Source organism: Alligator sinensis, unplaced genomic scaffold (genome assembly GCF_000455745.1).
Source record: "Alligator sinensis unplaced genomic scaffold, ASM45574v1 scaffold80_2, whole genome shotgun sequence".
Lineage (NCBI taxonomy): Eukaryota > Metazoa > Chordata > Crocodylia > Alligatoridae > Alligator > Alligator sinensis.
The window spans coordinates 1,201,334-1,213,724 of NW_005842338.1; the positions used below are offsets into that span (position 1 = coordinate 1,201,334).

The following is a 12,391-nucleotide window of genomic DNA, read 5'->3' on the forward strand; positions in this document are numbered from 1 at the left end:
AAAAAGGCTGTAGTTATTAGGGGTTCTTTTAAACTAATACAGAGGCTAGAATTAACTGTCAGTGGGCTTGCTTGACCTCCAGGTTCTTAATTATTAAAAAAAAAAGCAATAATTAAAATATTTCAGGGGGAGTGCAAAAACCAACTGGTTGAGACAATGGATTTATATACTCTATTCTCTAGGTATTAAAGTATTCACATAGCCCAAAGGAAGTAAAAAGGGGTCATTAGAGAATCACTCTCAGTGGAATTTTGCTTCATCTGTAAACTAATCCGCTGTAGAAATCTGTTAGGCTTTGTTCTGCAAAACTCATCCTAGAAAATAGTGAACGGTACTTAAAGAACTCAAAAGGCTTTATCAGGATTAATTTTTCAAATCAAATAACTGAGCAATGACTGACTTTCTGGAAATACAAATACTTTACAAAATCAACAAGCTGAAGTTTCATTTTTGTCACCTCCATTTTGTTTGTAATTGTTATGGTGGGTGACAGTCATGAAATAAAAAGGTTTTCTTGAAAAGCCTACTTTTTCTGCTGAGAGTAGAGAACTGGAATTTTCTATCAGTATGCATTAAATATAAGCTTGTCAAAAAGTGCATATTGCAATTTTATTAAACTTGAGTATGGATCATGTAATCAGTTTTCTCCTTTTTTGTTTTGGAGCAAGCATGTGAAAATGGATTTGCTCAATACGTATAATTTGGAAGAATGACAAACCGTGACACGCTATGTGAACTGATAATGCTGTCAGTCTAGATTTTTATATTTCTATTTTATCAAAAAGATGATGGAATATAGCTAAAGACTTTTTTTTTTAATCCACTGTATTTTAGAGCCTAAGTTTGGGTGCTTCCAGTTCTACAATTCAATTTAAAGGTCTATAGGAAAACTTTAAAAAATGTATTTTGTCTGTCATCTTATGCCAAACCAATATTTCTGGACTGCCATTATTTATCATATAACACTACTGTTTATGTGACTCTAGCCCTATGTCAATACACCAGAACATTTCAGAAATATCCTTTGAATCTCTTTTTAAGTTATTTTTGATTGTGAAGGGAGCTATACTCTCATCTTCTCAGCCAATCCTGAAAAAGTATATCTTTTTTGTCTTGTGACTTGAGTTTCCAATACAATGTTCCCCATCTGACAACCATTTCAATGAGTTAAAGTTAACAGAAGGACATACAATCTTTGTCTTTTCTTTCCTTTCCTTTTTGTTTCTTTGAAGGAATTGGTATCCATAACATGTTTACATCTAAGATTATAACTGGACTAAAATTCTGAATTTGTGTTTGAGAAGGTGATGCATTCATGTATGAATCTGAGATGCACACATATGGGACTGATTCTGAGAAATGCTGAATTTTTTAACCCTAAGGCCAGATACATGCAGGCACGTGCAGTTTGTGATGCTGCAAACCTCTTTGCATTGCACAAACCACACACATTGCATGTTAAACCATGTGCCCTACTGCTAATTTTCAGCCCTGGAGCAAAAAAACCCCCAAAAAACAACCCTGCAAAAAAAGCAGTGCAAAGCACAGCAAAGTGACATGTGTTGGGACAAATACCAAGATGGGGGCTACACATGCCTCAGCACCAGCCCGGAGCCTGCTGCCCCATCTCGAGACACATGGTACCCCAGCCAGGTAGGGACTGGCTGGCAGGGGGGGGAAGGGTGCCTCAGTGCTGGGGCTCCACAGCACATAGATATAGAGAAGCAAGCAGCCCAGAGCTGGCTGCTCCCCCGTCTCCACATGCTGCTCCCCAGCTGGCTACCCACCATGGCCTCAGTATCGGGGCTCCCTGCTGGCTAGCCCCATGCTGAGGCACCCTGTGCCCCAGCCAGCCCCTCCTGCAGCACATGGAGCAGCAGGACAATGTGTCCTGCTGCAAAAGACACCAGCAGGGGCATGCACTGAAGCACAAAGTAGTGACACAAATTTGTGCTGCTACTATTTGTACTGCTGCAAATGCATGCCCCTGCACGTGCAGATGTGGCCTTAGAGAACATCATTTTTTCAGGAACTGACTGCAAACACTTAATAATCTTATACCACATCATCATAGAGATTAGAGTTATATAAACATCCATTGAACGATGCTGCCCACAGAATAAAATACAAAGGTTCATCTAGAAAAATGAAATATTGTAACTCAGCCTTGATTGTAAAAAGACATGAATCAATCATGAGATAAGTTTAAATCCTGCAAGAACTACTTCACAGTTAGGGTGGCTAGGATCTGGAACCAACTTCCAAGGGAAGTGGTGCTGGCTCCTACCCTGGGGGTCTTTAAGAAGAGGCTCGATGCCTACCTGGCTGGGGTCATTTGAGCCTAGTTTTCCTCTTGCCCAGGCAGGGGGTCGGACTTGAGGATCTGCAAGGTCCCTTCCGACCCTACTTCTATGAAATCACATTGTATTATATTGCTTAATTATGACCAGGGATCCTGGTTTTGTCTGATAAAAAAAAAAAAATCCCCATTTTTTTAAATTAAAAAAGTAACTAAAAATCCACATTTTTCCATGATTAAAAATGCAACACCACTAATATACATATATATATAGATATAGATCTATCTATCTATCTATATCTATATAGATAGATATATATTAGTGGTATAGAGATAGATAGATAGATAGATACCTATATATATCTATATCTGTATAGATATAGATATCTATATATAGATGTCTATACCTGTATATAGACATCTATATATAGGATATCTATATATATCTGTATATAGATATCCTATACATAGATATCCTATTCAGTATATATATCTATATACAGATATAGATATCTATATATAGCGGTGTTTCATATTAATCACAGAAGAATGTGGATTTTGGGTTACTTTTTTAAATCTGAAAAGTGGGGATTTTTTTTTTAACAGAGAAAACCAGGATCCCTGATTATGAGTTCAGTTAAATTATACTGAGGGAGTAAGCTTACATATATTAATAATCATATATGAAGTGTGGTTAGTGTATGCTGTGCTTTATATAAGTTCTCTGCCCGAAATGCTTAAAACCTAAGATAGCCGAGATAAACAAATACAAGACAAAGAACATCACTGAAGGGAGAAGACAGTTCAGAGCATCCTTAAGGAAGACAATACAGCAGGATTTCAGAAAGAAATAAGAATTGTACATCTGAGCAAGAAGCAACTGGGCAAAGAGGAGGAGGTGAAGTGAACATTGTGGAATCCACGGAATAAAAGAAGCTAATGAAGTGAAGAAAAGAGATAAGCCTGAGGAGAGTTAAAGGACTGGGATCGAAAAATATGAATGAGATGAAAATGATATGCACGCAGACACACAGCATTATGTATGTGACAATAGTTTGTTGACACAAATGCAGAGCCACACAAGTAAATACATTTTTCATATACCTGCCATATGTTTATGTATATCAGGTCTACTTCTCCTTTCTATCCTCTAAGCAGCTTCAAACAGCTGCCACTTAAAACAACCAAATGAAATATTAACTGTCAACCCTCTTATCTCCACCTCCCATCCACACACACAAGGGAAAACATTTTTAAACCACTCCAAACCAAACTAAATAGAACTTCCCTCAGCCTGCAAAGATATGCAATCAATAGTGGCATATCTTCCTGACATTACACAGTCTAAGGTGCAATATCACTTTCCGGACAGATATAAAGTCCAATCCATCATAACCTTGAAGACCTATACCATTAACGGGAGAAGTCAGGTTTTAATATGGGCAGACAAGGTTAGTATTCGCTATGGTACACCTTTAAATGCTATATTATGTATGGCAAAAAACTCCCTCTCTCTGGAGACTTTTTGATCCTTTAAATTGTGAGGTGCTTGCTTACAATTTCATAGTCATACATTTTCTTTCCCTCTGAATTCTATATAGTTGGCTTCACGATAACTTAAGGCACCTGCTTGCATAGGTTTATTAGAGTTCTGTGATACAAAGAATGAATACTACTGTTTGAAAATCTTTAAAACATTTCTAAAATTATTTTCTTGTTAAATATGTGGCATACAAAGAATACATGACAATGTGATAGAAAAGTTTTATGGCTCTCTTACAGTGTTTCCTGAATAACTCACTTGTTTCTTGATCTCTGAATTTTGCTTTGTAACCTTAACAGCCTTTTAATACATATTTTGTTTGGAATTTCTGAGGTTTCAAAAAAAAACCATAGGACCATCAAATATTATATTAAATAGGCAGCTATAGTAGAATGCTCTGTATAACAGAATCAGTCTTTCTTACTTCCCTCTCTGCCCTCAGTTAATCATTATATCAAGACAAGCCACCTTTCTTTGCTTCCTTTCCTACACACCACCTTTATTTTTATGGAGAGAGAGAGTGCTGACTATGAGCTTCCTTAACATATACCATGTACACATTGCCCAGGGAAAGCTGGCAAAATCGTGCATATTATCACACAGCCCAACACAACCACTAAAAGGCACATTTAAACAGGAGAGATGCTAAATTTCAAGTTTCCAACAAGGATCAATGTGGCATCAGACTGATATAAAAATGTGTACATAATTATACATGCATATTATAATAAAATGTATTTTTCACTGTCTCATTCTCCAAAACATTTGAAACATGCTTGCTTAAAAATATTCCTTGAACAGAGAACAAAACAAACTTCAATCCAAAAGCTAAAGAACCCCCAATGTATACAAAACTGAAAATACAATATAAAATGGAGTATATGTAGAACAGTAACTATAGATCTGCCTCTGTACCCTGTCTTTAATGTACAAAAAAAGACTACGGTTTCCACATGTGACTAGGGTAGATATAAAGATGAACTCTGGGGCTAAAATCCCCAGTAACTTTGAAATTCTTAGCCTATTTGAATTTATGTGTGTGTTCATATATATAAAAAATAGCTACATACCTGTGTGTGTGTGTGTGTGTGTGCACACATGCATGTAATGTACTCTATTTACGCTATTCATTTTATCAGGAAAGCACATAAGCAAAACCTGTGATTAATATACTTGGTAATCCCTTTAACTGTAATATCTATTTTTTACATATTTATTTATCTTCTCTCTCGTTTCCTGAATTTACTAAAGCAGTTTTTATACTCGCATTCATACTTGCAGTATTGACTAACCTTCCATTTCTGCTCCCTGGGCATCCTAGCACTGACTGAATTAAATATGAAGCAAAAAAGAGAGAATAGTTTTGTGAGGAAACAAATACAAGATGACCTTGAAGAGAAAACCACCAGGACTGCATGAGCTTTTGCTCTACAATGCTGAAAATCTGTAGATTTTTACTTCACTCTTTTATGTCACATCATAAGAAGCAGATTTGGAGTATTGATTATCATACATTATAAGCTGCTCACCTCACCATTAGCCTGTAATTTTGACTGCTGCAGCTAGCAGACAGTGAAGAAAATCGAACAGGCACTTTTGTACTAGCAGCAGAAACTATAAACACAAAGTGAACTATCACCGCCAAGGGCCAAATTAGTATTTATAAGAAAACAGAATCAATTTAAAGGTAAAAATAAATATATAAAATAGGTCATAGGCAACCCTGTACAGCAAGGTGCACTGGTAGGGTGATATGCACCATCGGTCTTTATCTCTACTCTTGTCTACCTCCTGTTGAAAATAAACCCTTAACAATCCAAGTGTGTACAATAAACAGCAGCAGCCTAGAGGCTTTTGCAAATCTCTGGAGCTTTTAGGGTAAACAGTCAGAAGTGCTCTATGCACTTTAGGGAGAACATATACTAAAATAGACCTGCTAAATTATCAGCCATAGAAAGAAAAGGAAACAAGCTACCTGGAAAACTATAGTTACCTAGATTGGAAATCTATAGTGGAAAGAAAGCTAATATAACATAAGAAGGAGGCTTGCTGGCAAAATCTAGATTTTATCATGTAAACTATATATTTTTGTATATAAACTGACTTATTGTTTTAAGCTATAACAAAAGCTAAATCAAACAATGGTCTTTTGTACTAAGTTACAATAAAGGATACTTTTATTGTGCTTTCTCTTTCCCCATGCTTTTTCTGATCCTTGAAAAGAAATTAGAATAAAAATGGTGGTTTCAATACAGTTCTGTTTACAGAACATGCACCTTGCACTACAATAATAACTGGTTGTAGTTTCATACTGCTGGTTCCTTTCAAATGGGTATAACAAAGAAAAAAATATCATGATTTCACTTATTAATTATATGAAGTTCTGATATGGATAGTAAAGCAAACAAGTAAGGTGTCAAGATCTTATTTCTGATTTACATAATTAATACTATTTCACATTAATTGGCTTCTAGATGTTTATGTTAAATTGGTGAAAAAAAAGAAAGAAAAAAGCTACACTTATTAAACAAGCAAATAAAAATCAACAAACCACCAAAATCCCAGCATACAAAACTATTGCTAGAAACACTTTCTGAGCTATATGTATAATAAAAAAAAATCTTTGCTAATTATATCCAGTTTTTGTACATAATGTAATAAGGCATATTCATGTTTGTGCGTATGTGCAAGGTTGCATTTCACTTCAGTATAAACAATTGCATAGTACACCTGTCCAAAAAAATCCTACAGTACTCTGCATTTACAGTAGACACCCTTGGTCAAATCCTGTTTGCTTCACACACACTTCACTGAGTGGTTGACCTGTTAAATGATGACTGGAGTACATTTTTGGCCTAAAATTTAATTCTTATACTTTTTAACAAGTGTAGTCATGTGCCACTGTGTAGGGTTGTAACAGGGCTATACAAGAGAATGTTTAGGTAGATAGGTAGATATATTTTGTAACACTGTGTATTGTAAGATATAAGCATTCAAATCAGGGCTAGGACCTGGGTGAGCCCCATGCTCTGGGGGCCACGTCAGTGGGACTGACATGCTGTGTGGCCTGCACCAGGTGATCCATGGGCCACCAAGCTGTGTAGATGCTCCCCTCCACTGCTGCAATCTGTGTTCTCCCCTCTCTCCCCACAACTGGTGCACCATGCAGGTGCAATTTCCCATTCTTCCCCTCTCCCACTATAATGTGTGCCCTTACAGGTACCCCACCCAATCCCCCACTGCAATACCCTTCTCCCCACCTGCCAGTGCAGCCTGGACTCACTCTCAGCTGGCACTGCCCTGCCACCTGGGGTGAGCTCAGGAAGTGGCAGCCAGAGGAGGGAAGGAGAGAGCGTGGAGGCCCTGGCTGCTCTTGTAGCTGGAGCAATGGGAGGGTGGCAGCCGGATGAGACCCCGGGGACCGCAACTTAACCTCTTGCAGGCCACATGTGGCCTAAAAGCCACCAGTTGGACAGCCTTATTTTAAGTAATAAAGGAAAGAACAAGTAAGAATCTGTCTTCATAGAACAATACAGTGCTCTGAGGAAATACCCAAAGCTAGCATGAATAGCTCAAGCACTGAAGTTTACACAATGTAGCACCTTGCAGAGACACCCAAGTTGGTTCTGAATTTGAATACTGAAGAACCAGAAGTGATACAGCTACATCAGCACAGTGATACAGTAAAATAAGCCCTACTTCTTAGCAAATTATCTCACAGTGCCATGCTAATGTGGCTATACTGCTTCTAGTTCCAGAGCCAGTGCACAAAACTAGCTTAGGGTATCTCTGCAAGGTGCTGTCTCACATATCTGCTTTAATTTTTTTCCATAGATGAACAAGAATTAGAAATTTTGTAGTTTTTTTTTAATACAACATTATTATTTTCTCAGCTGATGCTTGCATAACCTTCATTCATCTCACATATTTAATATACTAAATGCTTTACCTTCTTTCAAAAAACTTATAGTACGAAATCCTGGTTCTGCAACAATCAGCAAAAGTTTTGCCACTGATTTCAATAGGTTTATTATTTTAGTTTTGGTGAAACACTCTTATGTCTGAGTTTTTTTCATTTGTTCTCCTTTATAAATATTGAATATAAAAAACAAATAAATACAACCCTACAAACCACTCACACAGCACTCACATGTCTAAGGAGTGAGAAGGAGTTTGTGGGACTGGGCTTAAAGCGTGCATCATCCTGTTCTAAAAGCAAGTGGCTGCAGACAATGAAATTACTGTCCAATCCTTGCTCTCAAAATGTTCTCTTTCTTACCGCATTACAAAATGAACAATATTTTCTGACCTCTGTCACACACTAAAGAGAAAAAAGATCTGCCTTTGGATGCATGCACAGAGTTCATACTAACTTCCTGTGGTACAGGATTCACTTAACCTTTGGTTCTGTGGATGCATATTTATTATTGAAAATATTTACATTTGAAACTCAGTAATGAAATAGTTTCATAGCTCTCTGGATTGTACATATCTTTAGTTTGACTGCACACAAAATAATACAAAGTTAAAAAAAACAAAACAGCATGCACTTTGGACCAATAGAATAAATTGTTTTAGAAATTGTTTTAGTGTCTTGACATATGACATAATACTAAATATTGACTGCCTAAATGTATGTGCATCTCTGTATAAATAACTGAAAAATGAATTGCATAAATTGTCCAAAAGGGAATATCAATAATTTTCCTTTCAGAACTACAGCTAATAATTCCTGGAATATGTTCAGAAAACCTCACAGAAGTGATGTGGAAAGGGTGTCTCACTTTTGATTTCAGGGAGACAATTGCCTTTACTGATAAAATGTGAACTGAAAAGATTATTACAAGGTATTTATTATAGAGGAAAAATAATGCTTTTCCTGACATGTCTTACATAGCGGGGTTATATGACACTTGTGATGAGAACAATCAACTAAAGTACTACTTCTGAGGTTTGATTCCTATTTAATTACAATTGATTTTGACATAAATAAGGAGAAATAAACAAACACTTCCATGCACATGCTCCCAGTTATTAAATAGGGCTGTCTTAAATCTGCATATTTATATTGACTTGACTATTGAAAGGTTTCCTTCAGTTAGGCAAAGCAATTAGATAGCAGAATGATTGACAGTAAAACCAAAATGGGCTGCCATTTTTTAAGCTCTTAGCTCTTGTGAACTTTTCTTTTGGTATTACAACTATCAACATACGAGGATTATTACCCTTAAACAACATTCCCCTCCAGGACTCCTGGATACAGGATAAGGGGAGTATGTTTCTAATACTGATGTAGCATAAAATATTTCAAAGGCAATAAACAGCTGGTGGGACAGTAGAATTAATCCTAGTTCATTGCCGCTGTGCTAGACCATAAATATTTTAGACATATTTCAGGGCTGAACTGATCATTAAATCACAGCACATTAAAGAATCTTTAATAAGTAGGCTTTGAAATCATACTGGTTATTAAAGAGTTAGTGGCAGTCTCATATATTTTTGGAGGAAAGAATAAGAAAATGCATTTGTTACCTGAAAATTTTCCTTCCTCACAGCGGGCTGGTCCACAGATCCCAACAATGGGTCTTTGGCCTCTGCCTTGCTGTTCTGCAGGCAAATCAGACCTGTGAGTCACAGACAGGGACAGCTTCCACTTCCCCCACATCCCCAAAATGTAAGGAAGTCCACAGTTGCAAAATACTGCCTAAACCATGGCAAGTACCACGTTGCCCAGAAACCACTTTTGGCCTTTGACCCTTTAAACTCCGCTCTTCAATTTGTACCTGACTGTGAACTGAGTCATTCCTGCAATTTTTAAAAGAAAATGCTTGAAACAGTCCCACCACTATGGTGAAGGAACCATGCTTCCCATGCAAACCAAAATAATTCTGATGTGTGGTGAGAGCTCTTTGGACACTGCTGTCCTATTTCAGCTGCAAACAGTTTTCCTACTGGACACGTGCTGCATCAGAGGGGCTCAGGTACTAGGCACCATATTATCTGCTTCTCAACCTGGCAGTACAAAGCACCAGATGAACAGGAAAAGAAGCAGAGCGGCTGCTCAAGGCTGAGGAAGAGTTCACTTCCCTCCTACAAGGGAAAAGAGAAATTGAGAATGAAGAAAAGGTTTTGGCTCTCCAGCCCTTTGCCTCTTAAGATGGCTGGGGAAGACAGGTGTGTACCTGTTCTAACGTGATAGTTATTGGTTACTAAAGGACCCTATACCAGCTGCAGAAAAATTGAATAGCACATACAGAGCCTCTTCCACATCCTGACATTAAAATAAGCCGTGAGTCAGGCCACAAGGAAGAAGGTATATGAGTTAGGCTACACTGGCTCTATATTTGTGGAGGGATGCCCATGCTAAATACAGCTGCTGGTGATTTGCACAGCCTAACTAGCTGGTCTAAACTGACAAACTCTTAGTTTTTAAATTGTGAATACAGTGACTGCTTGCTGTAGAACCCAAGAGTTGTTTCCTGGAAAAGAAGAGAAACAGAACTGCAACAATTAGCATGACGCAATACATCTATGGATCTATTTAATAGAACATTACAAACTAACACATTTTCCTTTTCTTGTTCACAGTCAGGTCCATGGATTATTCAATGCAATTTTATCAGTATTGCCCCATTAGATGGAATTTCCTTAGTAATAGTATCTGACTGAACTAATTAATTCTTTACAATAATTCATAACATATTCGTTCTCTTTTACTAAGATGCTGTATGGTATAGCAGCCCATTAGCAAGTGTATCAACTGATCCGTTATGTCTAAGTCGAATTATTTGGTAAACACTACTTGGGTCCCAGTCACTGAAAATAAATAGTAGGCTGTACAATCTACTTAGAGATAAAAAAAGAACACATGGCTGTGACAGACAAAAGCAACAAATTGGGGGGAATAGACAAAGGTAGTGAAAATATAATTCCACTGCTGATAGATAATTCCTGAAGATAACATAGGTTTTGTTAAAAAAAAAATATATATATAGAGAGAGAGAGAGAGAGAGAGAGCGCTATTCCTGACTGACACACAAGCAAGCCACTATTGGTTTATATAACAGCATTAAATATTTTTCCTAGGCTGTCAATTGTCTCAACATACAACATCTAGAAAGGTGCAGAGAGTTTACTTTGTAAACTTCTAGAAGTCAGAGATAGGAGATTTCTTTTTAAGGATGTCCTGATTTGTGGGTGGCACTCAACAAACTGAGAGGTCTCTGTTCCGAGGAAGCTCTATCTTGTTGATATACCTTTCCAGTGGCTTTATTAACAACCAGAGTATGTAACCATTTTTCTTCTGGATATGACAGACTGAAATAAGTGAGGTTTTGTGAGAGAATTAATTCACCCATTGCAGGATTACAGATTTAACATTTGTCAATGGATAGTCAATCCCCTTTTAAATAAGCATCACTAAAAGGTCTGTCGGGCCACTGACACATGTTAAAGATGTGATGGGATCTGATGCTCAGTCCCAACAATCATGCCTCTGGCTGTGTCACACATGCAGGGCAAGAGGTGCAGTAGTGGGATTGGAGATTAGTTCCCAAGCACTCCATGCTGCTGGTGCAAGGGAAGCCTTGGACCATGATGCTAGGCTCACTCTAACTGGCAAATAGAAAATTTGACTCCCATGCACTCCTGAAGCTGGAACCACTGGTTGACTGAATGCGGCTCCCAATTGGGGGGATCAGGGAGTCGTTGGCTTCTCTGTTGCAGGAGCAGATGGAGCCCTTAGCTTCCAAGGGTTACCCCAGCTGGGAGCGCTGGTCAGCTGTGTGAAGATCCCAGCCAGGAGGAACACACGGGAGTCAAGGGCTCCATGTGTTCCAGAGATTGGGAGCACTGGCTCAGTATTCCCAGTCACCAGAGCACATGGAAGCCAAGGGCTCTAATGTGCTCCCTAACTGTGAGCCCCTTTCAGTCTTAAATACCTCCTGTGCAGTCCAGGGCTGGAAGCACTGGCCACACATAACATTTAAGGTAGAATAGGAACCAGCCACAAAGTTAGTACACAAACAAAACAAGAAATAAGCCACAAAGTTATTGCACAAAATATGTGTAAAAACTTTGTGGCTTATTTCTTGTTTTATCACACCATAAATTGTATTAATATGTGGCCGGGTCACTACTTAAAATCAGTTAATCACATTTTAAGTGTTAGATCTGTCAGGGGCCCAGGAAATCTGTATCCAGATACAAATCCTAAATTTGGCCACTGTAATGGAAGAAAGTACTGCATTTATTCAAATCCAAGACAAGATTTTTTCCCTTCTTCAACAGCAGGGGGAACACGCCTTGTCTTGGATTTGATATCCAAGCCTGGGGCTAGAGCTAAGAGCTACCAGCGCTGCTGCAATCCAGTTAGTGCAGGTCATGGGCCGGGCCAGGGCTATGGTACAGGATGGGTGGCAGCCTTCGTTGGGTTGGGCAGATAGGTGGCAGTAAAGTGGGGTGGGGGATGGGGAAGCAACATGGGTCAGGGATTGGGTGGGAGATGGAGAAAGGTTGGGGTGGCAGCACAGGTAGGGGTTTGGGTTCAT

The 12,391-nt window shown here is 38.3% G+C and overlaps 1 protein-coding gene across 1 annotated transcript in view; it reads right to left on the bottom strand.

Annotated features, from left to right (window-relative positions):
• PCDH17 (protocadherin 17) overlaps nucleotides 1–12,391 on the bottom strand; it is a gene marked incomplete at its 5' end in the record, with an annotated part of 116,727 nt that overhangs the window by 5,050 nt on the left and 99,286 nt on the right. The window contains one exon of the mRNA XM_025210163.1: nucleotides 9,375–9,449. Within this exon, the coding sequence (XP_025065948.1) occupies nucleotides 9,375–9,449 (75 nt within the window). The remainder of the gene's footprint in view (nucleotides 1–9,374; nucleotides 9,450–12,391) is intronic.